Consider the following 27815-nt stretch of genomic DNA (forward strand, 5'->3'; position numbering starts at 1 on the left):
CCTCCACTTTTAGTTTAACACTTTCCTTCACCTCCTTCGTTATCCACGGCTTATTACCTCTCCTCCTACTATCCTTTTTGACCATCGGAATAAATTTCCGTTGAGCACCAAGAAAGATCTCCTTAAAGATCCTCCACTGCTCCTCAACAGACCCTCCCTCCAATGCGCTCTCCCAGTCCACATTCGCCAATTCTTCTCTCATCCTACCGTATTCCCCTCTATTCAAACAAAGGACGCGTGTCCGGGAACCCACTTTCTCCTCCTCCATCTGCACCAGAAACTCCACCATACAATGATCACTCTCCCCAAGAGGATCCTTCACCACAAGGTCCCTAATTCTACCCGCTTCATTACATAGCACCAGATCCAAGATAGCTCGCTCCCTCGTCGGCTACAACACACACTGTTCGAGGAAACTATCCCGGCAGCATTCCAAGAACTCTTCCTCGAGCCCCCCACGTCCAACATGGGTCGACCAATCAATATGCAGATTGAAATCTCCCATAACTACGGCCGTCCCATTCCTGCACGCCGCACTTATTTGCGCGTTAACAGCCCGCCCCATCTCCATATCATTATTCGGGGGCCTATAGACGACACCCACCAGCGTCTTCCTCCCTTTGCTGTTCCTAATCTCCACCCACAACGATTCTACCCTCTGCTCCTTGGCTCCAATATCATCCCTTGCTACCACCGTGATGCTATCCTTAATCAGCAGAGCTACGCCCCCCCCCTTTTCCCTCCTGCTTATCCTTCCTAAACACTTGATAGCCCTGTACTGTTTCAATGCACTGGACATGTTTCGGAGCTTTCAATCTCCAAAGTGGAAGGCACAACATGCAATTTCATAAAGATTACAAATGTATTCGTGCCGATGAGGCGATGTATTCATACTTAACTAGTCAGCATTTTGGCTAGCATCAACCGTCAGACCAAGCCCAAGATGGGGTGCAGTGCCTTCCTTATCTTGTCAGCTTGGATCTCGTTTGTCGGGCCATGAATTTTATTCAACTTGAATGTTATTTTTGGAGGAAGCAAGGGGATGGATTTGGGTCTGTCCCAGTACACTCTGAGCATTGGCTTTGTGACTTTAAGAATAGGTTAAAACATAAGAACATAAGAAATAGGCCATCTAGCCCTTCGAGCCTGCCCCGCCATTCAATAAGATCATGGCTGATCTGTCGTGTCTCAGTTCCACATTCCCGCCCTCTCCCCATAACCCTTAATCCCCTCGCCTATCAAAAACCTATCAACCCGCGTCTTAAAAATATTTAGCGAGGCAGCCTCCATCACTTCAACGGGCAGAGAATTCCAGAGATTCACCACCCTTTGAGTGAAGAAGTTCCTCCTCAACTCCGTTCTAAACCGCCTCCCCCCCTTTATCTTGAGGCTGTGCCCTCTATTCCTACTGTCCTTTCTGAGCGGGAAGAGCTTCTCCACCTCTATCCTATCCATCCCATTCATCATCTTATACGTCTCAATGAGATCTCCCCTCATTCTTCTAAACTCTAACGAGTACAAGCCCAGTTTATTCAGCCTCTCCTCATAGTTCAACCCCCTCAACTCCGGTATCAGCCTAGTAAACCTCCTCTGCACTCCCTCCAAGGCCAAAATATCCTTGCGTAAGTGCAGCGACCAAAACTGCACACAGTACTCCAGCTGCGGTCTCACCAGTGCCCTATACAGCTGCAGCAAGACTTCCCTACTTTTATATTCAATCCCCCTCACTATGAAGGCCAGCATCCCATTAGCCTTCCTGACCACCTGCTGCACCTGCAGGCTGGGTTTTTGCGACTCATGCACAAGGACCCCGAGGTCCCTCTGCACCGTCGCATGCTGCAGTTTTTCGCCATGTAAGTGATAGTCCTTCCTACCATTATTCCTACCAAAGTGGACAACCTCACATTTGCCAACATTAAATTCCATTTGCCAGTTCCTGGCCCATTCGCCCAGCCTATCTAGATCCTTCTGCAGACTCTCCACACGCTCCGCACAATTTGCCATTCCACCAATCTTGGTGTCATCAGCAAATTTCGACACCATACACTCGGTTCCCTCCTCCAGATCATCTATATAAATGGTAAATAGCTGAGGCCCCAGCACCGACCCCTGGGCACTCCACTAGTCACCAACCGCCAATCCGAATAGCACCCATTGACCCCCACTCTCTGCCTCCTATTTGACAGCCAATCCTCTATCCACGCTAAAACATTTTTAAAGAGTGGCGATGTGTTCATACATAAACACAGAAAATGCTGATGATTTGCAGCATTTGTAAAGGGAAAGTTGTAGAGAATGTTTGTGGTGTAGATTTCTTCACAAAAAACAATTCAAATGCACAGAAGCTTAGTTGATGTCTTAAAAAAAGAGAGGGCAAGTTACCATTTTGGGTTGCTATCTGTCAATGTAACTGTAGCTGAATAAAGGAAAATAATGCTAACATTTCATTATGATGAAAAAACTTAGACCACAAATGTTACCTTTGCCTTTCCCTTTACAAATGCTGCATTACATCAGCATTATCTGTATTTATGTATGAGTAATCACCTCCTTTTTTTTAAAAAAACTCTATTTTTTAAGTTACAAAATCAATGCTCAGATTGAATTCGTAGACCCAAATCCATCTCCTCACTTGCTCCAAAAACCAAGACTGGAATCTTATTACCTTTCACCATTGGCAAGATTTTCTGCCAAATTTTCCGACCTTGCTGCAGTGGGAGCATGGCATGAACAGCAGATAAGAACGTGCTCCAAATTCCAATTGAATCCAATTCATGGTTCCCACAAGAGAGACAAACAAGATCCAAGCTGACAAGATAAGGCATTACATCCCATCTTGGACTTTTGATTTGATTTATTATTGGCACATATATTAGTATAGAGTGAAAAATATTGTTTCTTGCGAGCTTTACAGACAAAGTATACCATACATAGAGAAGGGATGGGGTGGGTGCAGATATAAGCATGAGTACATCGGCATGAGTACATTTGTAATCTTTATAAAATTTGATTCTCAGCTTGGGTGCCTGTGAAGAGTTGGCACATTCTCCCCGTGTCTGCATGGGTTTCCCCTGGGTGCTCTGGTTTTCTCCCAGAATCCGAGAGTTGTGCAGGTTAGGTGCATTAGCCACGCTAAATTCTCCCTCAGTGTACCCAAACGGGCACCGAAGTGTGGCACTGCAGGATTTTCACAGTAACTTCATTGCAGTGTTAATGTAAGGTGTCTCATAATATCAGGTTAAAGTCCAACAGGTTTATTTGGAATTATGAACTTTCGAAGTGTTGCTCCTTCGTCAAGTGAGTGGTTTTCATTGCTCACCTGATGAAGGAGCAGTGCTCCGAAAACTTGTGATACCAAATAAACCTGTTGGACTTTAACCTGGTATTGCAAGACATCTTACTGTGCCCACCCCATTCCAAAGCCAGCATCAGTAATAAGAACATAAGAAATAGGAGCAGGAGTAGACCATCTAGCCCTTTGAGCCTGCCCTGCCATTCAATAAGATCATGGCTGATCTGAAGTGGCTCAGATCCACTTTCCCGCCTTCTCCCCATAACCCTTAATCCCCTTGCCTACCAAAAACCTACCTACCTGCGTCTTAAATATATTTAGCGAGGCAGCCTCCACCACTTCAACGGGCAGAGAATTCCAGAGATTCACCACCCTTTGAGTGAAGAAGTTCCTCCTCCGTTCTAAACTGTCCCCCTTTTATCTTGAGGCTGTGCCCTCTAGTCCTGCTGTCCTTTCTGAGCGGGAAGAACCTCTCCACCTCTACCCCATCCAACCCTTTCATCATCGTGTACGTCTCAATGAGATCTCCCCTCCTCCTTCTAAACTCCAACGAGTACAAGCCTAGTTTATTCAGCCTCTCCTCGTAGTTCAACCCCCTCAACTCCAGTATTAATGCAAACTTACTTGCGACGACTAAACCAAGTTTAATAAACTAAAGTGACACGTCATGCCTTCCGCTAGGGGACACTCGAACACTCTCAAACCCAGCGCCGGGCGCATTGCAACGTTTCCTGACCACATTCCGGCGCAGTGTGGAGCAGGTGCCTGTGGGTGGCGCTGCCTGGGGCGGCTGCTGGCACAGAGGCCCGGTGCCGGCGGGGTTACTGCGCATGCTCGGCGGGCCGCTGGCGACGGTGTGAGCGGAGCGGCTGCCGGAGGTGCGATCTGAGGGACCGGGAGTAATCCGCCGCTATGGTGCTGGATCTGGATCTGTTCCGCAAGGACAAGGGGGGAGACCCCGAGAAAATCCGGGAGAACCAAGCCAGCCGCTTCAAGGACGTGTCGCTGGTGGACAAGCTGGTGGAGGCGGACTCGGAATGGAGGAAATGTGGGTGCAATGGGGAGTGTGGGGTGGGGTAGGGGGGAGAGAGGGGGTGGTCCCCCGAGAATTTTATTAAGGCCCCCCCCAAATTTCAGTGGGGTGGGGGGAAAGTCTGCAGCTCTTCCCTTCAGAACTGCAAGCTTGTCAAATTCTAGAATGGAAAGGCGCTGTGACTTTGCCTTAGCTCATATTATGGTGGTTCACCCAGCGTTAGGGTGGTAACTGCACGGCTGCAGTCAATCCTAAATCTCAACACTTTGCATTTTGATGGTTTTGCTGACGATTGAGCGGGATGGACAAGCCTTTGGTTGGTGTTGTCATAGAATCCCTACATTGTGGAAGGAGGCCATTTAGCCCATCAAGCCTGCACCGACAACAATCCCACTGCGGCCCCGTCGCTGTAACCTCATGTATTTGCCCTGCTAATCCCCCTGCCACTAAGGGGCAATTTAACATGGCCATTCAACCTATTGAGCCTGCACCGACAACAATAGCTATGACTGCACCCTCTCTACTCTATAAACGATATGCTTTGTCTGTATAGTACCCAAGAACAATATCTTTCATTGTATACCTATATATGTGACAAATCAAATTTATCCCACTCAGACCCAGTCCCCCTAACCCCACGTATTCACCCTATTAATCCTTCTGATACTAAGGAGCAATTTAGCATGGCCAATCAACCTAACCCACACATCTTTGGACTATAGGAGGAAACCAGATCCCTGGAGGAAACCCACACAGACACAGGGAGAATGTGCAAACTCCACACAGACAGTCACCTGAAGCTAGAATTGAGCCCTGGTGCTGTGAGTCAGGAATGCTAATCACTGTGCCACCGTGCTGCCCTAATTGGAGGTGCAAAGAATCATAAGATCCCTACAGTGCACAAGGAGGCCATTTGGTCCATCGAGGTTACATCAACAACAATCCCCCAGCCCTATCATGTAACCCCACATATTTATCCTGTTGATCTGTTAACATTTTAGAAGCATTCAATGAGTAAGGATCAAATGTGTTCCTTCATGGGGATCCCTAAACTATGCTGATCATTGGACTCAGTATTTGTACTCAAAAGTTGAAGTGTTGGTTGTGGTATTTTGACAGAGGTGAAAATTCAGCCTGGCGTCAAACCATCTGCTGATCTGGTTTTGTAGGGCCTTTGCAGCTTGACTCACCTTAATAGGCTACAGTGGTTCTCTACACTGTACTCACCGAATGTTTGAGAAAGGCACAACACACCCTCAAAACAGTTTCCTTTGCGGGATAGTCGAGTTCCAACTGGGCAGAAACCAAGCAAGGATATCACCAACTGCAATTTAAATTGCTGTGAATGCCTACAGATCAGTAGTTAAGTTTAAGTCTATCTTATTAGATCATCACTGCAATTAAGTTAATGTGAAAAGCCCCTAGTTGCATCACTCCAGTGCCTGAGTTTTAGTATTTGATAATATAATCACAATTCTTTTTGAGGTAGCTTCTAATTGGGTGTGTTTTGGTATTTAAAAGTACAACTCCCTGCCAAGAAAAAGCAACAGCTCAAATACTTTGTCAGCCTTTTTTAAGAAAGGTAGTTTTATACCATTGGGAGAGGGTCTCTTGTCAACTACTTGTCCATATGGCATTTCCTGACAAACGCATTCAGTGGCAGGATAGCATTTGTGCAGTAACCTTGTGTTTCCACAGGGTGTCTGCTGCTAAATTTCAAAGGCTGATGCAATCTCAGTGAGCCAGATTTTTGTTTTACTTTCCAAACGAGTGCACAACATGATTTTGTCTGTAGTATTTTGCTATAATTTTAGTTTAATATCTTTGTTTCGAACTTGGTGTTTAAGTTGTTGTGACTCTTTTCTAAGGGAATAATTGAGATACAGTCAGTTGCACAGCCATACATTTTCACTAAATTTAGCAATCCACGATAAATGACAAGGCCCAAACCCATAATCTGTGTTTTCCTCTTTGAGTGAGGTATTCAAAATGCTTTATTTTCATATCAATGCATCATTAAGGTCATGTATTTTCTGCAGTAAATGCACCTGCTAAATTTCTAGAATTATTTTAATGTATGACTGCCCCTCAGCTCCTCTATGTTAAAGCCCTGTTGGAGGATGCATTGAGGATGACAAGGGAACAGAAGGTACCCTGCATGGGGACCTCAGTGTCCATCAGGAAGAGTGGCTTTGTAACACCACTACTGATCCAGCTGGCTGAGTCGTAAAGGACGTAGTTGCACGATTGGGTCGGTGCCACGTGGTGAGAGAACCAGCAAGAGAAGTAAACATACTTGACCTCAGCTTCACCAGTCTGTGTGCTGCAGATGCTCCTGTTCATGACAGCATTGTTAGGAGTGACCACTGCACGGTCCTTGTGTAGATGAATCACGTCTTCACATTCAATATATCCTTCATTGTGTGGTATGGCACTACCAGTGTGCTAAATGGGATAGACTTCAATCTGGCCTAGGAACTCAAGATTGAGCATCCACTGGCGCATCAGCGGCAATAGAATTTTATTCAACCACAATCTGTAACCTCATGGCTCAGCATATCCTCCACTCTGCCATTACCACCAAACCAAGAGATCAACTGTGGCTCAATGAAGAATGCAGGAGGACATGCCTGAAGTTATATCAGGCATACCTAAAAATGAGGTATCAACCTGGTGAAGCTACAACATAGGACCACCTGCATGCTAAACAGGAGAAGCAGCAAGTAATAGAACTAATCCCAGAACCAAAGGATCAAATCTAAGCTCTACTGTCCTTCCACATCCAGTCTTGGATAATTAAACAGTTCACTGGAAAATGAGACTCCACAAATACCTGCATCCTCAATGAGGGAGGAGTCCAGCACATCAGTACAAAAGATAAGTCTGAAGCTTTTGCAGCAATCTTCAACCAGAAGTGCTGAGTTGATGATCCATCTCAGCTTCCTCCAGAGGTCCCCAGCATCACAGATACCAGCCTTCAGTCAAATAATTCATCCACATGATGTCAAGAAACAACTGAAGGTGTTGAATACTGCAATGGCTATAGAGTCTGACAATATTCTGTCAATAATACTGAAGATTTGTGCTCCAGAGTTTGTTGCTCTCCTAGCCATGCTATTCAGAACAGCTACAACACTGGCATCTATCTGGCAATGTGGCCCAGCTATGTCCTGTTCACAGAACGCAGGACAAATACAGCCAGGCCAATTATCGTGCATCAGTCTATTCGTGATCATCAGTAAAATGATGGAAGGAGTCATCTAAGCAGTGGTTTTCAACCGTGCCGCGGGAACCATGCAAGTGTACCATGACCTATTGCCAGATGTTTCAGTGAGTGCAGTACTGGCAGAGGATGGGTGAGCAAGTGGGGGCTGGAAGCAGAGGAAAGGGGGAGTTCTTATCACATCAACTGATTTCAGTGATTGCTGGTCTTGGGTGGGATGTTAGCATTAGGGGTTGATTCATTTTGCAGTCTGACAGCAGAGCATGACAGACGACAGGTTTAATATTTCTGAGTTCGTCTGCACTTGCACTGAATCCAGTTTTAAATAGGTAATGACAGCAAACACTGATAGTCTGACTTCAAAAACCTTCACAAAATCAGGACTGGTTTTAAATTTTCAAAAATGCCAACCTTGATTTTTTTTCTTGTCTTGATCTTTAATAATGAACAATTTGTTGTTCCATTTTAATATCCTTTATAGCATTGTCTTGCCCTCAGCAGGTATAGTTTAATACTTTTGTTCAGGGAAATTCAGACGATTCTATATTTTTTGTAAGCAAATTTATTCCATGTGGTAACACCTTATATGACGTTTTTTATTTTGGAACAAAATGCTATTACCTTCACTAGGGGAAAAGTAATTTTCAGACATTCAAATATTTTTGGTACTTTAAAATGTTTAGATTCAAGTTGATAAAATCCATCAGTTACAGATTGTTAATTCAGTGCATTCATATTACCTGTCAGAAGAAACAAAAATATTTTAACTGAAGAAAGGAAGTTTGAGTTGCTAATTGATAATGCACCAAACTAGTTTATTTAATTAGGTTTTTTGCAGACCAGTTTGGTAACACAAGGAGAAACAGCATCTTTATAACGGTGCTTTCCACTGCTAAATGCATGTCCCTGTTTCTTTTACACTAAACACACAACTGTCATGTTTTCTGCTCATGTCTTTCTGTTCTTAACCAGGTCGGTTCCGTGTTGACAACTTAAACAAATTGAAAAATCTTTGCAGTAAAACAATTGGAGAAAAAATGAAGGTAAATTAATCTTAAAATTACCAGATCATTATTATCACTGATGATGGACCCCACCCTGCACCACAAGGATGCTTTAGTAGATCATTTGTATGGTGAGCTGTCTTACTGGAGAGATAGCAAGAAAAAAATTGCAATTTTATGGTACCTTTCACACTTTGAGGATGTGCCAAAGTGCTTTATGGCAATTGAAATGAAAGTCATTTCACACCAACGGGATTTTCTCATTCCGCTGCAGTGAACAGAAATTTGGCTGGGCGCCAAATTCTGTGATCCCGCTGCAGTGGGAGTGTGGCGTGAACAGTAGGTAAGATCGCGCTCATAGTTGCAGTCTAGTTAAACATGCCAGCCAATTTCTATGGAGCAAACTTCCCATTCAAGAGTAAGATAAACAGATGAACTGTTTTGGTAAAGTTGGTTGAAGGATAAATGTTGACGAGGAAAGCTGTCTTGTTTCCTTTAATAGTGCCATTGAATCATTTAAACTCACCTTGAAAAGGAACAATTCAATTTTCCTACAAAAAGACTGCTGAAGTTTCAGCCTAGATTGTGAGTCTAAATTTCTGAAGTTGTGTTTCAACCCATGCTCTTCTGACTCTGATGCAAGAGTGCTACACAAAGCCCAGGCTGATAAATTCATCAAATAATTAATTTAGCTTCACAGATATTGTGGACCTTGATTCCCTAAAAAGCCTTTGACAAATTATTGCATAGATGGCTATAAAATTGTGTTCTGTGGTAATAGTGGTTATATTTTAAGGTGGATTGCAAATAGGTCCATTTGTGGAGGCCATGGTTATTAATGAAGGCAGTTCTTTGTGGAGTCCAGTCAATAGTGGCATCTTTTAATTTTGATGTTAAATTTCTGCTTGCTAGTGTATTCAGTAAATGATGGTCAATTAAATTGTGTATTGGCAAGTAATACATTTGGTGATTTATGTAAATCATGATTTGAATAATTGATTAAAGCAAATTACCGCAGATGCTGGAATCTGAAACCAAAAGAGAAAATGCTGGAAAATCTCAGCAGGTCTGGCAGCATCTATAAGGAGAGAAAAGAGCTGACCCTTTGACATCTGAACTCAACACATCAGCTCTTTTCTCTCCTTACAGATGCTGCCAAACCCACTGAGATTTTCCAGCATTTTCTCTTTTGATTTGAATAATTGAACTGTGTCATGCTTTCATCTAATCTGACAAACAATTTATACAGTGCTAAAAATTCAAAAATCAAGTTGATTAAGCAGATTTATGATTGTTTAATAATACTTATAAAGTTTTAATTTGTATTGCTGTTTTTCCATAGAAAAAGGAACCAGTTGGTGAAAGTGATGCTCTGCCCCAAAGTTCACAGAACCTAGATGATCTCAATGCTGAAGCTTTAATTGTAAGTGGCACCCAGATTCATTTATCATCTTTTCTTTCTACCATTGTTGCTGATGTTGTTTTAAAAAGAATAGTTTGAATAGTTAAGTTGTTTTGGCCATCAGTGAGATTTGTGGTGAGCAACAATTTAATATAAAATGCACTGAAGAGTTACATTAGCATAATAAGAACATAAGAACATTCATATCTTTGACTTGAATGTAAGTAAGTGAGTCCGTTGTGCACTTTATTTTTATACTTGTGTTTAGTGAGTTCCCTTCTTGATTTTCTAGTTTTATTTTCTTTCTTCATGACCTGGCTTATTGCTTACAATAGCAAGAGTGGCCTTGTGTCTTCTTCTTGGGCTTCTACTGTCAATTTCTGACCAGGAAGCACTAGAGACCACCCATGTATGGTTTCTTTCTCATCTGATTATCTTTTATTCCTAAGCAAAGCGACGCAGATATGGGAGCAGGATTCAGACTAGTGTGTACTCTTGTTCAATGTAATTAAACAATGAATATACTTGCACTCTGAATCACCATGTCACCTTGTTGCAATATTCATCATGGAATTCTATAGGTAAATTTAATGGTTATCAGTTTTCAATAAGGAAACTTGGCATAAAACTAGAAAATGTTGGTAGTACACATCAAATCCATGAATACCTGTGAAGAGAAAAGATTAAAATGTCAGTGTAGCCTCTTCATAGAGGCTAAACAAGGGTATATAACATTGAATAAAACAAAGGAGCAGGAAAGAAATTACAAACGTCAGGTATGCCATTCCTATTTTAAAAGAACAATTAATGGGTTTGTTAGCCTGTGCTCTCAAGACTTTTAAAAAAGGGAAGCAAAATGATGTCAGATATTCAAAGTTTATCTATTGGTCAGGATCGATTTTGAAAGACAAGTTGTGAAATCAGCTCCAAATTGGAAAGAAATCAAAATGGAAGTTTCCTGGGAAAAATGAGAAGGAAAATGGGAAAGATAGCTAAAGCCTGAAGTTGCTGGTTTCAGTGTGTGTTAATTTGTCAAGCAGGCTGATGAACTAATGTGAATTCGGTTTATTTTGGACTTTATTGATGACGTGGCTATTGGAAGAGAAGTTGAGTTGGTCAGGATTGTGCTTCTGGGCAGAGCAGAGAAATTTGGAAAAGTCACCACTCAGTCTATATTTGGCCATTTCTTTGTAGAGTTTATTCTGATTCTCAGTACATAAGACAGAAGAAAATACCTGCAAGTTGTTGTCTCAGATTGGAGGATGATTTAGACTCTGGAGAGTGGTGTAGGAAGAAATAATCAGGCTGGTGTTGCATCTGCGAGAAGCAATGTGTCTGGAACAGTTGTGCTGGAGAGAGCCAGGTGCGGGATAGCTGCAGGAAAATATCCAGCAAATTTGTACTTATTTCCAGCTTTTATAAATAAAAATCTTCAACTGGCTTTTGCTACACCGTCTTTATGGGAGTCTTCCAGCATATTGATTGCTGGGTTGATGTCATGTAACGTAACTACACATGGAACAAATCAAAAGCACCTTGTAATTTAGTAATTTTACTCCATGACAGGAAAATATTTGTCAGCCAACTGTGTAGAATGTAGGTAAAAGTTATTGGTGAACAGTAGGAAGATTTTTTCCCAGGGCAAAAATGACAATTACCAGAGGGCACAAGTTCAAGATGAGGGGGGAAAGGTTCAATGGAGATGTGTGGGGGGGTAATATTTTTTACAAGGGGTGATGAGGGCCTGGAATGCACTGCCAAGTGAGGTGGTTGAGGCAGATACGTTAGTGACATTTAAGACTTATCTGGATAGACACATGAACAGACAGGGAATCGAGGGATAATAGCAGTTGGCCTAGATAGGACAATGTGATTGGCACAGGCTTGGAGGGCTGAAGTGTCTGTTCCTGTGCCATTTCAATCCACCCATTACTGTTGCAGCTATTTTTCCAAAGTGGTTTGTACTGTTTCTTGCTTTGCTAACACTTTCTGTAAACTTTAAAATTATACAGCAGTTTATAGTCAGTATAGAGGTAAACATTTGGCTATAGTGTGACTGAAGTCTGTTTTGTTGAATATCTTGCATCAATGTAGTGATGTTTTATCAATTATCTTTGAACTGAGCAAGTAAGTTCTTTCTGAGTATTTCATGGATTATTTATTTTAAGAAATCTCAAAGAAAAGTATTTGTTCTATTCTCTTGTGATGGCCATGAATTTAAAAGCATCTGAATTTCTAAGGCATCAGTTGCTTATATCAGTTAAGGGTTTGGTGGGATATAATAATGTCAAAAGATCATTGAGATGGGATTGTTGTTGCTGCTCAGTCTATCTAAAACCAGCAGTTTCTATTTTATTACAGCTTGTTCTGGATTTATATTTGAGTCCATTGCTTGAGGCAACAGATACAGATTTATACTGCTTATTCATGAAATCCTTACCCCCATGTTTCAGTTCTGCCTATATTATAGTAAAGTTAAATTTCTCGATTATAGTGTGATCGTGTGGTTTTTGTACTTTTAATTCCCTGGAGTGGGCAGAAACCAAGGACCTGTACAATGTATCTTCACATCTCCAGTTTTATTTGGACAAGCCACCTTGATGAGGTGGAAATTGACAACCATGTTCTTACCTGTGAACAATTACTAACATGGGAGAGATTTTTTATTGCATTTTCTCAGCCTGTATTCTGACGCCACCGAACCTCAAGTTGAAAATAGACAGGTGGTATCCTTAGTCTCGTGGAGAAGCATTGTTATAGGAACCCAGTCCATTCGCTACCCTGAGGTGGGAGCACAATGGTTGAGTGAACAAACAAGTACCCTATCCTTCGCATTATTCATTAAGAACAAATAAAGCCACGTGAAATTTTGTAGATTTGAATTTTCTGAGCAAATAATTTTGTCCTTCGATTCTAAACCTTTTCGTGGTCAGTTCCCTTTTTTAACTGCATATGCACTCAGCAGAATATAATTGCAAATCTGAGTTGCACATTGTTAAAATTAATTTGGTGATGCAGTGCAAGCTACGCTGACTAATACAATAAATGACTCCGTTAAATTTGAGCATAGCTTCTTAAGCTACTAATTCTTAACTGGCATGTTCTTACCTTTCAGGGTTTAAGTGTAACTCAGATCAAGAAAGTACGTATTCTCATTGATGAAGCTATTGGCAAATGTGATGCAGAACGTCTGAAACTGGAAGGACGGAGGCTAGAGAGTTTGAGAGAAATTGGTAATATCCTGCATCCCTCTGTACCCATCAGCAATGATGAGGTATGAACAAAGCTTATCTTATTTCTGATTTGACTTATGACTTGTCATCAGCAATTGCATTATCCCTAGATTACTTGAGAATGTACCACATAACATTTCTGTAGCCAATTAGTCTTCATAATTCAGAATTTGTAGGCATATTTGCATAAGGATTAATAATTGTAATGTCACTATTGTCCACTTATTGAGAGAGAACCTGCAGGTGATTATCAAAAGTTATTTCTGATTTTGCAATGTGATGAAAATTTAGAGGATTCCTATGTTTGTCCTTTTTCAGGATGTAGACAATAAAGTGGAGAAAACATGGGGAGACTGTACAACCATGAAGAAGTATTCCCATGTTGACCTGGTGGTAATGGTTGATGGTTTTGAAGGAGAGAAGGCAGCTGTAGTAGCAGGGAGCCGAGGGTATTTCTTAAAGGTGAGTTTAAAAGAGGTTCAGTGACTTGGCTGCAGCCTATCAATTCCATCCAGCATAAAAAAATACAAGTAGTATCACATCCCAGTAGCTCGCTCCCTCGTCGGCTACAACACACACTGTTCGAGGAAACTATCCCGGCAGCATTCCAAGAACTCTTCCTCGAGCCCCCCACGTCCAACATGGGTCGACCAATCAATATGCAGATTGAAATCTCCCATAACTACGGCCGTCCCATTCCTGCACGCCGCACTTATTTGCGCGTTAACAGCCCGCCCCATCTCCAGATCATTATTCGGGGGCCTATAGACGACACCCACCAGCGTCTTCCTCCCTTTGCTGTTCCTAATCTCCACCCACAACGATTCCACCCTCTCCTCCTTTGCTCCAATATCATCCCTTGCTACCACCGTGATGCTATCCTTAATCAGCAGAGCTACGCGCCCCCCCCCCCCCTTTTCCCTCCTGCTTATCCTTCCTAAACACTTGATAGCCCTGTACATTCAGCTCCCAGTCCCTGTCACCCTGCAGCCATGTCTCTGTAATGGCCACCAGATCGTATCCATTTGTGTCGATCTGCGCCATCAGCTCATCCACTTTATTCCGAATGCTTCGTGCATTCAGATAAAGTGCTTTCATCCCAGCCTTCACCTGGACCCTATTTGCCGCAACGCCACCAACTATACTCACGCCCCCTACTCCCTCTATTATTGGGACATCCTTGGCCTCTTCCCTTACATGTACACTCTCCTTAACTTTAGACCTCGTAAGGTCACCTACCCTCGCACCCTCCCCCCCCACTAATTAGTTTAAAAGCCCTGTCTACAGTCCTCTTTATTCGATTCGCCAGCACTCTGGTCCCAGCACGGTTCAGACCAACCCCATCCCGCCCGAACAGGTCCCACCTACCCCAATACTGGTGCCAATGCCCCATAAATTCAAACTCATTCCTCCCACACCAATCCCTGAGCCACCCATTCACTTCCTTAATCCTGTCAACCCTACGCCCATCTGCACACGGTTCAGGCAGTAGCCCAGAGATAACCACCTTGTCGGTTCTACTTTTTAATTCCATTCCCAGCTTTTCATACTCCCTCCCCAGATCCTCAGTTCGCATTTTGCCTACATCGTTGGCACCCACATGTACCACAACAACCGGATTCTCACCCTCCCACTCCAGGTTCCTCTGCAGCCCAGATGCGACATCCCGGACCCGAGCACCAGGCAGACAACACACCCTTCTGTGCACTTTGTCATTGTGACAAAGGACAGTGTCAATACCCTTCACCCCACTATCCCCAATCACTACTACGTTCCTTTTCCTTTTCTCTTTGCCTATGTCCTGCTGCAGCACTGTACCGTATGCAGCTTGCTCACCAACCTCACCTGCCTCGTTCTCGTCCAGCCTGGAAGCAAGAACCTCAAACCTGTTATGCAGATTAAGAGGCTGAGGCCTCCGCTCCTCACCCCCCTTCCTCCTCCCAGCAGCCCCCTCTTGTCCCTGACCCTTAGAGTTAGCCAGTCTAGGAGGGGTGGATGTCACTTGCACCCCATTGACAATGGCACCCTCTCTCCCCCTGATGAGCCTCAGTGTCTGTAGCTCAGAGGCCAGCTCATTTACCCTGAGCTGGAGCTCCTCTAGCAACCTGCACTTACTGCAGACATGGTCACTGGGATGAACCCTAGGGTCCATCAGTTCCCACATCATACAGAAACCACACATCACATGCCCCTCCATTATTCACTGTAGTAGTTTTGAAAAAATTTTTTTGTTTTTTTTTGTTTTTCAAACGAACTCACCTGGCCTTTTTTCCTTCCAGCCCTTTTTGATATTAAGCCCTAGTAGCTCACTCTGATTCCCACTCACTCCGCTGCCCGCTGTCTACACCAGGCCTCCTTTTAAACCTGGCGCTGATTTAAAGCTGATGGCCCACAACTGCCTGCTAACCACTCCCTCAGAATTCTTAAAGCAGTAAATACAATAAATAAATGCTTTAAACAGTTCTACAAAGAACGAAGTGCTTTAAGCTTATTTTAAACAGGTTTTTAACAGGTAAAATCTTAGCTCTCTCTCTGCTCCTTCACTCGTCTGCTCCAGCAAACAGTGGAAGGCTTCACCTTGTGGTCAGTTGATATTTAAATCTGATGGACCACAACTGCCTGCTAACCACTCCCTCAGAATTCTTAAAGCAGTAAAGATCAACCAAGATTCCTGCTGCTGATGACAGACATTTTAGGTCTTTTAGTTTGTTGGAGAGTGACTAGACATGCCTTTTAGTAACCCCAGTGACTTCCAGTGGAGCCAGTGCCTGGGGCTTTAGATATGCTTTACTGATAAGCTTTATTACTGTTGTTATTATAACTTCGTTATGAAGAAAATCTTGCAATTACCAATAAATAGTTAAAGTATTTAAAGATAAATGAGGAAAACAATCAATCACTCTGATCTGTCTCGTTCTTTCTCGTGTTACTTTACCTCCTAGCCCCCCACTCACTCTCGCAAAATCTGGTCTCACTCGCTCAACAAAGTGTCCCACAGGCAGTAGTTTGTCTACCACTAATATATTGGTATTCTGGCAAAATGTCCTGATAAGTGCAAAACATGTCTCTTTTTTTCAGCAATAATCAAGTTCTGTACTGGCAAACAATTAAAAAGAGTGGGGAATCTCTTCTATTCTTCAAATGAACTTTCTTTTGCCAGGATAGGATCAGAAAGAAAAGCTCATTAGCTCTGATAGTATCAGTTGTGTGTGTGTGCAAAATGATATTTGGCAAAATTAAGGTTAAAAGTATTGACATATACAAAAGTAATCAAATCTTGTGCTGTGCAGTGAATGTATTTAATATCTCTATCCTGTTCTTACAGGGTCCCTTGGTATTTCTAGAACAAGCCCTAATCCAGCATGCACTGCGGTGTCTGTGCAGCCAAGGCTATACTCCACTTTATACACCATTCTTTATGAGAAAAGAAGTGATGCAAGAAGTGGCCCAACTCAGTCAGTTTGATGAAGAACTCTATAAGGTATTAAAATAATAAATCTGTTCTATCCAGTCATAAGTCATAGTTGAGGAAAAATGTTTAAATTTTTCCCAAGCCTCCATGTGCTGTTAGGAATAGAGTGGTTGTTGTTGTGGTGCCGTCGATGAACATATCATGGACAGCATTTGTTATCACCTATAAATCCCCTATTATCCACAAACGCACTTTATTGAGCATTATTTTATCAATAGCAACCACCTTTATTTTAAATTTTCACTAAATTTAAGGGACTCGTGATTCATTTGAGAATTTAGTTTTGGTATCTTCTGATGGTTCAGTCAATATATGCACTGACTAATATTATACCGAGCCATATAGATGAGAAGATCCCATTTTTGATTACTGGTTTGTGATGAGTGAACTTATCTTAACCAGAACATCACTGGGAATACTGCAGATAGTTTGAGGAACAAAAATCAAGCATGTTTCCCATCCCTTTGGTATCCTTTGCACCTTCCTGAAGAATGCATGCATGTGGATGTTGCTGAGCTCTGCATTGGATTTGACCATACTATCATGTGGTTAAATAGAATAAAGAGAACTACTTTGTTGGCTGACATGTGGTATGGGTACCAAAGAGCTGATAGTACTATTAAGCTGCATGTACCCTGGTCTCAAAAAGATCACCTTCCGAAGAGTAGATGATAAAATAGGTTTCTTTCTCTACAGATTCTCAGTATTTCCAGCATTTTGTGTTTTCATTTCAGCCTAAAAGATTAGATGCAGCAAATACAAAAACAATTTTCAAAAGGAGTCTCTGGATAGCAGTCAAGAGTGGAAATCCTTTTTGTATCCTTTCCCAACTTAGAGGTAGTGAATCAACGCTGCTCTTTCTGAAATCAGTAGACACTTGGTTCAACCTAAGACTCCAAAATCTCTGATGTTTAGTTGATTATTGTAATAACTAGTTTATCTGTCTGGAAATCCCCAACCTTTCTTCACAAAATTCTTAAAGTTCTTGCCTTGAGGCATCCCAACAGCAGAATTTACCTTCCAATGGCTTAATGATGAGAATTGTGCAGTGTGTGAGATGGCACCTGATATATGCCACATGCAATAATATGACCTTTTCTGATTTAGGTCTTCACATCTGCATGTTAAAATCTGGTATCTTATTTATCTTTTCCTCTATAGCTAAACACTATGCTGATAAGATGAGCCCACTGCAACTAGAAAATTGTTCTCTGAGCTGTAAACAGCCATTGTTCTGTTTAATCCATTTTTTTTTGCTCATATTCCACATAAGCTACCCAAGTAAGCCATTGTAAATAAGTGCAATTATCTAGTTTTATCGAGATTTTTATATTTTAGTGCTACAGTGTTATTTCATTGCATAAGTCAGCACTTAATGCAAAAGTAAAGGTGTATAGAAATATTATTCTACTGAACTACAAACCCCATTTTCTCATTAGGTTGTTGGAAAAGGCAGTGAGAAATCAGATGACAGCTCAGTCGATGAGAAATATCTGATTGCCACTTCCGAGCAGCCAATTGCAGCATTTCACAGAGATGAATGGTTAAAACCGGAGGACCTTCCTATTAAATATGCTGGACTTTCTACCTGCTTCCGCCAGGAGGTTGGCTCACATGGCCGTGATACTAGGGGCATCTTTCGTGTGCACCAGTTTGAGAAGGTAATCAAAATGTTTGGATATACGAAGAATCAAGGCTAGCTCGGTAAATTAACTTGTGTGATATAGCGTTATTATGTATTCAGTCCTAGGCAATCCTAATATTTCTGATAGCCCCATTCCAGCACTAGGCTATTACCATTTGTCTCTATCCAATGCAGTGTGGCAAAATGGTCAGCCAAGATTTCTCCTCCTGATGTTCTCTTAGAGGTACATTTGTGTGGACTTGAGGGAGGATAGTGTTGGTTGTGGTGGCCTTTATATTGAATTGCATTTGTATAACCATTGTTACACATGAATTATGGTCACTTGACAGAACTACCAGCAGCCCCTTGTATCTGAGCAGGAACCATGCTTCAAAGCACTTCCTTCTAACTTATGAAACTTATTTCAACAGTAAATTGTCAAATTATTGATCACTCATGATTGTGTCACAACAGAGAACTGGTTCAGTGTGTATCTGATTTTGTTTTTGCAGATTGAACAGTTTGTTTTTGCATCCCCTCATGATAATAAATCTTGGGATATGTTTGAGCAAATGATTGGAACTGCTGAAGAATTCTACCAGTCTTTGGGCATTCCTTACCGCATTGTAAATATTGTATCAGGTACTTGAAAAATTATGCACTTGGTTCGGCAGTGGTCTGGTTGAGTCTATAAAATGTTACGTAGGTTAAATTCAAGAAAAACAACTCAGATATTGAAGTCACTGAAGGATTAAGTGAATTACAGTCCATTCTGCTCTTAGTAAGAAATGTGGTTTAGATTTTTAAAAAGCTAATTACTCTTTCTTGTTAGGTAATATGAACACAGGTAGTTTTCTTTCATACTAATAGGAAGGAGTGTGCAACTGCATAGAAAGTTGCACAATACAGTTGTGAAGAACATTAGTGAACCAGATGGATTTTTGACAACAATCAACAATGTTTTCACAGCCATCAATAGACTTTTAATTCCAAGCTTTTATTCAATACAAATTTCAGCAGCTGCCATGTACAATTCAAACCCGGTCCCCAGAGCAATATATTGGGTCTCTGGATTAATAGTCCAATGACAGTACTACTACACCACCGTCTCTTCTGGTGGTGGTGTTTACTGGCAGTGTGTGAAAATATTGTAGCTTGATCTTTTAAATTTTATTTTATAGCAAAGATCCATCAGTGTAAGTAATAAACTTCCATTTCTGATCAGAGAACTCACTTCCTTTGGATGTGATTTTTTTTCTGCCAAGCTATTTCAATGAATACACGAAATGGCTTTCATTGGCTAGCTGGCATGCTTTGTATTGGTTGTGATTCCTGATTCTAAAATAAATTATATCATAGACACAGAAGGATCAATATAGTTCTAATGTTATGAAAGGGAAAGGTAGAGAAATTGCCTTACCTCATTTTATCCGCTTGTATAAAATGTTTCCAAATCATATCATCCATTTTTTATTTTGTATGGTTTATTGAATTTAATATCATTTCCATAAATGAGTCTGAAATTAATTTTGTTTTTTCTGCACTGGCAGGTGCATTGAATCATGCCGCAAGTAAAAAGCTTGATTTGGAAGCCTGGTTTCCTGGCTCTGCTGCCTTCCGGGAGCTGGTGTCTTGTTCTAATTGTACAGATTACCAAGCACGTAGGCTACGAATCAGATATGGACAGACCAAAAAAATGATGGACAAAGTAAGTCAATAAATGGGATAAGAGGAATGGATAATACAGTGCAACATACTGTTCCTTCGTTTTGAAAACTATCGTTCTGACTGATGAAACAAAAATAATGTTGGACAATTGTGAAACTATATTGTGAAAGCTAATTGAGTCCAGTTCTTTGTCGGTCTGGGCTAAGACCAAAGTATTGCATGCACAAATTGGCATTACATTGGCAAACTCACACTGGCAAAGTAAGGTGATCTTTTGACTAAGGAGCATTTGTATGGGACAAATACAATTAACCTTTATGATTTGGCGTTATTATACATAGAATCCTGGGTAATCCTAATATTTCTGATAGCCCCATTCCAGCACTAGGATATTACCATTCGTCTCTATCCAATGCTGTGGGGAAAAATGGTCAGCCAAGATTTCTCCTCTGATCGTTCTCTTAGAGGTACATTTATGTGGACTTGAGGGAGGATAGCAGTGGTTGTGGTGCCCTTTATGTTGAATTGCATTTATATAACCATTGTTACACATGAATTGTGGTCACTTGATTTAATGCTGCATTTGACAGTGCTCTATCTTATTGGGCCTTGGTTTACGCACTGGATGGCAAGAATGGAAAAGTTCCATTCAACAACATGAAACTCCTTTGCCTTAATGAGCATGACCATTTGTCATAAAGGTGAAAAAGGAAAAGACATAAATTGTTGCAGTGTCTACTCACATCTCTTGGCTTATACTAAAGTGCTGCACGTTAATTGAATTACTTTAGGAAATTATTTCTTGGATATTGTTATACATTGCAGCTACAGTGCAAAAATGATGGAGGATGTGTATGTTTAAGGCACATGTGCCAATCAGGTGGGCAGGTTAACTGAGGTTGGAGTCAAACTTCTTAAATATTGTTGGAGTTGCACTCATTCAGACAAATGGAGGCGTTTCCACCATATCTGTCTATGCCTGATGGATAAGTGAACTAACATTGGGAGTTATTAGGCGAGTTATCTTACTGCAAATTTCTCAGCCACTGACCTGCTTTTGTAGCTACGATATTTATATATCCAGTTACGTTTCCAGTCAATGGCAAAGTAACCTCTAGTCAATGATAATAATGCCATTGAATGTCAAAGGGAGATTGTTAGATTCTCTCTTGTTGGAGATAGTCATTGCTTGGCATTTGTGTGGCTTGAATGTTACTTGCCACTTTATCAGCCTGAGTTTATATGCTGTCCCGGTCTTGTTGCATATGGGCACAGACTATAAGTAGCTGAGGGTTATGATTGGTCCTGAACGCTATGCAATCATCAGTGAACATCTTCATTCTTGACGTTATAATGGAGGGAAGGACATTGATGAAGCGGTTGAAAGTGGTTAAACTGACAACAGTCTTGAAGAACTGCAATAATATCCTGGCAGAGAGAAGATCGATCTCCAACATCAACCATCTTCCTTTGTTCTAGTTGTGATTCCAACTAGTGCAGAGTTTCCCCTTGATTCCCATTAATTTCAGTTTTACTGGGGTTCCTTGATCTCACACTCTGTCAATACTCGATATCAAGGGCAGTCAGTCACACCTCACCTCTGGCATCCAACCATTTTTTTCATTTTTAGGCCAAGGTCACAATGTGATCTGGGGGTGGTAGTCTTGGCAGAACCTACATTGAACTTATGTGATCAAGTTATGGGTGAATATGCGACACTGAATACTATTTTCAACAACACCTTCCATTGTTTTACTGATGTTTGAGAGTAGATTTATGGGACAGTAATTGGCCAGATTGGATTTATCCTACTTTGTATGACTGTGATACACCTGAGTAATTTTCCAATTTGTTAGGCCAGTGCCCATGTTGGGCCGATTCTGAAACAATTTGGCTATAGACACAGCTAGCTCTGAAGCAAAGGTTTTCAACACTACAGCCAAGATATTACTAGAGACCATAGACTTTGCTGTATCCATTGTGCTCTTGATATCATTAAGATTGCACCGGCTAATGACTGGCGTCTGTTTTGGTGGGGTCCTCTGGAGGAGGCCAAGATGGATCATCCACACCGCACTTCTAGTTGAACATGAAGGCAGTTGCTTTTTTTGCATTCCCTCCATGTTGAGGTTGCAGATGTTGCCAGAGCGTCTTCCTTCGCTGTTTATAGCATCCTGATTCTGCTGTTTAACATGCACCTAGTCCCATATTTAGCTTCAGCAATTTGGTATTTCATTTTTAGTGGTGCTTGGTACTGTTCCTGATATTTTCTTCCACTCATTGAATCAGGCTTAATCCCTGGCTTGATCGTAATGAGGTGTGTACTGGACTATGTAACTACACATTGTGAAGGAATGTAGTTCAGTTGCTGCTTGTGACCCACGGCATCTCATGGATGCCTGGTGTGAGCTTTTTGGTCTGTTCTGGATCTGTGCCATTTGGTGCGATGATAGTTCCGCACAATACAATGGTATGTGCAGTCATAATGATGATAGGTTGTCTTCTCCACAATCACAGTGCTTACTGCTATCCGCACTGTTATAGACAGATGCATCTGCAACAGGTAGGATGGTGAGGGCAAGGTCGAAACTTTTCCTTCTGTTGGTTTGCTCACTACCTAACACAGCCTCCATCTATTAGCTGCGTCCTTCAGGACTTGACCAGCTTGGTCAGTACTGGTGCTAGTGAGTCACTTTTGGAAGTCATCTAACCAGAGTGTCAGTGTGCTGTTCAATTATTGCGCAATTACAAAGAAAATCACATCATCCCTTTGCTGGCATCCACACTTTCAAGAGGTTCTTAATAATAGTGGAATGTGCAATCGCCAGCACAGTGTTTCTTTTTTCGTTAGCATGGAACATTGAAGCCACTTGACATGCCCACATCGATCTGCTTTAAGTGAAGTAAATCTATTCTTCACTATTTGTATGATTCAGTACAGTACCACATGCCTACTGACTAGTTGGAAAATGTCAGAACGTCAAAGCATGAGTGTATGAGTGTATATTTTTAAGTGGAATGCTCGAGAGACTATTTTGATTGATATATTCAGCCTTTAAAATCAGGTAAATGGTGTGAAAGACTAATCTGTTTACATAAGTGTACACATTTGCATTTCTTGAGTGAAAAAATAATTTTTTATTTACTAAAAGTGTTTCTGTGGGGAGAAATGTAAAATTAGTGAGTAAATCTACTGTATAGAATTGAGCTGAACCACATGAATCAAGGGAGTCTGGATGTGACAAGCTGATTTCACTTGAGGCAGGGACAGTACAGTAGCTGACTTCAGCTCCCTAGCCCAGAGAGGGGAAACAGCTAGAGTTCCAATCATCCTGATTCCTCTTGTGTGATTCCTGCAGGAAGTGGTGCTTGGGTATCAAGTGAAAAGATTGGGCTCATCTGTGGTCCTTGTGTGGTTGAACAATCTGCCCCACCCAAGACTTGGATTTGAGGTTGAATTATATGCATGAGATACTGGAGAGCCTCAGTGCTTATGAGATAGACTCATGTGGAGGCTATCTTCAGGACAGCATTGATGACTGTAGAAAATTGCAGGATGAAGAGAAATAACATTGATTTGAAAATGAATTATTTATCTTTTAAGGTTGTAAATAAAAAGAAAATGTGAAGAATGTCGAATCAGTATCTCCCTTTACTCTTGTTCCCAGGCTGAGTTTGTGCACATGTTAAATGCTACGATGTGTGCAACGACTCGTGTTATTTGTGCTATCCTAGAGAACTACCAGACTGAAGATGGTGTAGTGGTGCCTGAAATTCTAAGGCCGTACATGCCACCGGGTAAGCGGAAAAAGTGTTTGTATGTACACACCTTGCACGCTAGTGTTAGGCCATTGTCCTTTCTATAAATATGATTCGCTTTAGTTCAATATTTTGTAGAAAAGTAGGGATTATCCACAGAGTCTTGCTGAATGTTTATTTGTCAGTTAACATCACAAAAAGATAGTCTAGTCATTATCACTTCATGTGTGCGTATTGGCTTTCATATTTCCTACAGCACAACAGTGATCACTTCAAAAATGTTTCTATAAAGCATTTTGAGGTGCCTGGTGGTCATAATGAGTGCTGTATAACTGCTTATCTTTGTTGTGGACAAAATCAAGACATAATTTCTCTAAATCAAGTAAAACTCCATGAAATTATCCCTACCAGCCTTTGGTAGAATGGGAGATTTTGGGAATATAGTTATGTGGTAAATTACTGGTCAGTAATGACTGCTGGTCAAATAGTGTTGAGTTAATAGATAATGCAGACTGCTTTGGGATAAATCAGACCGGATTGGTGAGCTGACTCTGAACTACAGGAATTATTCCAAGAGACTAGGTAATGATATAACCATGTGAGGACTCTGGGTCTGTACTTGATGGAGTTTGGAAGGATGAGGGGGGGATCTCATTGAAACTTACTGAATGCTGAAAGGCTTGGCTAGAGTGGATGTGGGGAAGATGTTTCCATTAGTAGGAGAAACTAGGACCGAGGGTGCAGCCTCAGAATAAAGATACATCCCTTTAGAACTGAAGTGAGGAATTATTTCTTCAGCCAGAGAATGGTGAATCTAGGAATTCATTGCCACAAAATGCTGTGGAGGTGAAGTCATTGAGTATATTTAAGACAGAGATAGATATGGCCTTGATTGATAAGGAGATCAAAGGTTGGGGGAGAAGGTGGGATAATGGGGTTGAGAAGCCTATCAGCCTTGATTGAATGAAGAGCAGATGTGATGGGCTGAATGACTTTATTCTGCTCGTGTATCTTATGGTCTTATCGTAAGATAAGTTGAGATAATTTAATTAGATTTGGAAGGGGAGGGTCAATATTTTTATAGTTAAAGTGATTGAGAAAACAAAGTGAGAAAAGAAAGAAATCGAAGCTGTAGTTTTAAAAAACATTTAAAAAGTTGAAACTCTTATTAAATGATGGAAGCACAAGTGAGTTTTTACAAGATAACCTTTTCTAATTCAAGACTTGTTGAGTATTGTGTACTGTTTTGAAGTTCCCGTCACAAGAATTCAGGTTATTTATTGTGAGCCTGTAACATTACTTGACTGTGAAATTTGATGTTCTATTCAGCTGTACAGATCAGAAGGTTCTTGGCTTGATCTTGCCTGAGGCAGCAATTGGGCATTGGTCTCAGCATCCCTGAGACAGTGTGAAGAAAATTCAGCCTCAGATCGTTATCTTGATCACTGTATGGTGATTGCAGCTGGGAAGTGCATGTGTCTGAGCAGAATGAGGACAGAATCAGACTAAATTGTACAATAACCTGCTCAAGCTGTTAGTAAAATGTAATAATTTAAAATAACAAAGGGGGTCAGCATCTGTGGAACTATTCCTTTGCAAGAAGAAGTGCCTCCGGGAAAAAAATATGAAAATAGACATAGACAAAAGGGCACACGTATTGGTGGATTGGACCGACAAATGTCAGATATAGTTCAATGCGTAGAAGTGTAACGTGATTCATTTAAGCAGTGGAGACAGTATAAAGAGCGAACTCCTAAGGAGCTGCAGGAACAAAGGGACCTCGGTCTATACAAGTCATTGAAGGTGGCAGAGCATGTTGGGAGAGCAGTTAATAAAGCATCCAGGTATTCTAGGCTTTATTAATAGAGGCATTTAGTACTCAAATTAAGGATGTCATGTTGACCTTGTCTATGACAGTAATTAGCCCTTATCTAGAGTACTGCATCTAATTGTGCGCACCATACTTGAGGAAGGATGTGAAGGCATTGAAGAGAGTACAGAGGAGATTTGTAAGAATGGTTCAAGGGAAAAGCAACTGTAGCTATGTGGATAGATTGCAGAGATTGGATCTGTTTTTCTTGAATAAAAGAAGGCTGAGAGAAGACTTGATGGAGGTGCTCAAGATCCTGAGGATAAATAGATAAATAAATAAATGGACAGGGTAAATAGTGAGAAGCTGTTCCTATCTCAAGAAAGCACCAAGAGCTAGAGAGTACAGATTCAAAGTAATGGCCAAAAGTAGTTGAAGTGATCTGAGGGGGAGGGGGAAAATTAACTCAAAGGGCCAGTAGCATTACTTTTTAAGTAATAGTCTGGAATGAACTTCCTGAAAGGGAGGTGGAGGCAGATTTGATTGAGATATTCAAAAGGACATTCAATTGAAAAAAGAATATGCAAGGTTAAGGGGGGGTGGAATTAGGGAGAATGTTCATTCGGCGAGTAAGTGCAGACTTGATGGACTGAATGGTCTCCTAATATTAAAGATCCTATGAAGCTTTTAAACATTTTAACTGCTTTCTGAATTTGAAGTATGTTCTTCATTAAAAAAAAGTAAAAGTTCTTGATCTGAATGTTCAAATTTCTTTGCATATTTAAATTAGAACAACTGAATTAGAAACTGAAACTGCAACTTTTACTGAGATAATTTTCTGAAGATTAACCTATTAAATGACATGTTTCATCTTCCTCTACCCACAAACATACCTACATCTTATTTAATTAGGTTTGACTGAGCTGATCAAGTTTGTTAAGCCAGCACCAATTGACCAGGAGCTGTCTAAAAAGCAGAAGAAGCAGCAAGAAGGAAGCAAGAAGAAACCTGCTTTGTCTGATACCAGTTTAGAAAATAAAGTACAGAATATGTCTGTCAACAATTAATGAATCCTTTTAATTGTACTGTAAAATTATACTTGGTGTACTTATTGTCCAAATTAATTACTCTGGTGGATGATTTATTTGTAACTGAGGTCCATGTAAAGTAAAATCAGAGAAACAATGTATGTAATAGTAATAATGTGCATCTGGACATTTCAGCATTTACTTTTATGGAGAGATTGCTGCCAATGAACATTAATGCAATGTGGAATTTTATCTCTTCGTTACAATAATAAATAACTACAAAGTAAGCATGCTTTGGATTTTCAGGTCTAAATTATTTCAGTTTTTATATTGAGCATTATAGTGGTCTTTGAATGTGTTATGGAACCTGGCAAAGGCTATGGTTAAATTTCAGGAGAGATTATATTACTAAGCAGCTTTGCAAAGAAATGTTTCCATTTCCTTGATGTCTTAACATACCATGAGGCACGGTATCTATACGTAAGGTCTGAGATTTTAATGCTGTTAGAGATACCTGTCTCTAGAGCTGTGGTGGGAACAAGGCTAAGGGGAAAATTAGTTGAGGCTCCTGTTGATTATTGGTAAGTTGGTCATCCCAAAAAATACAGCTTTCTGGGCTTCAATGAGAACATGATTGGACATGTATGAGTTTTTAATTCCTTACGTGAGTGTCACTGGCAAGGCCATCCCTAATTGCCCTTAAGAATGTGGTGGTCAGCCAGCTTTTTGAATGACTGCAGTTCATCTGCTGTAAGTTCACCCACACAGATGTTAGGAAAGTAGTCCGAGATTTTGATCCATTGTCAGTGAAGGATGCTGATGTGGAATTTGAACCTTTGTCCGAGAGCACGAGTCTGGTTCGCTGGATTACTATTCCAGTGCCATCATTTCCCAAATGCTTCCTCAGTGTTGAAGGTAGTCACTCTTCCCTTGACTCAAAAGGTCAAATAACCTGCTCATTCTCTGTAGACTGACTAGTGAGGGATAGACTGGACTAATGGAGTAACTGCCTTCAACAGAGGAAACAATTTGGAAAGAAACATAAGTTTTGGTTTTTAGGGGTCTATAAATCAAAGATGAGGAGTAAGGATTTTATTTCATCTTTTGTAAATACGCTGAGTTTGCTCTGATGTGGTTAAGATGACTTATTTTGGGTTTCATTCAAAAAGTAAGACTTGTTAATAGAAATTATTTTTTGTGATCAGTTGAGCATCAATCTCATCACTACTGATTCAACTCCATATTGCAACGAAACATTTGTGCTTGT

The 27815-nt window shown here is 41.0% G+C and overlaps 1 protein-coding gene across 1 annotated transcript; it reads left to right on the forward strand.

Annotated features, from left to right (window-relative positions):
* The first annotated feature begins 4118 nt into the window (after nt 1–4118).
* On the forward strand, nt 4119–27815 carry sars1 (seryl-tRNA synthetase 1). The gene is made up of 11 exons (XM_080210021.1): nt 4119–4340; nt 8521–8591; nt 9895–9975; nt 13070–13228; nt 13506–13649; nt 16513–16668; nt 18099–18320; nt 18796–18925; nt 19834–19991; nt 23620–23749; nt 26433–27815. Exons 1-11 carry the CDS (start codon nt 4205–4207, stop codon nt 26585–26587), a joined length of 1542 nt encoding a protein of 513 aa, XP_080066147.1. The 5' UTR covers nt 4119–4204; the 3' UTR covers nt 26588–27815.

This window comes from Carcharhinus amblyrhynchos, chromosome 22, assembly GCF_965287045.1.
Source record: "Carcharhinus amblyrhynchos chromosome 22, sCarAmb.v2.hapA, whole genome shotgun sequence".
NCBI classification, from domain to species: Eukaryota; Metazoa; Chordata; class Chondrichthyes; order Carcharhiniformes; family Carcharhinidae; genus Carcharhinus; species Carcharhinus amblyrhynchos.

Excerpts from the sequence above, each read along its gene's own strand:
- sars1 (XM_080210021.1), top strand. The coding sequence starts at position 4,205 with ATGGTGCTGGATCTGGATCTGTTCCGCAAGGACAAGGGGGGAGACCCC. Across the intron at positions 8,592-9,894 it reads CAATTGGAGAAAAAATGAAG|AAAAAGGAACCAGTTGGTGA; the intron begins GTAAATTAATCT and ends GTTTTTCCATAG. Across the intron at positions 13,650-16,512 it reads GCCGAGGGTATTTCTTAAAG|GGTCCCTTGGTATTTCTAGA; the intron begins GTGAGTTTAAAA and ends CTGTTCTTACAG.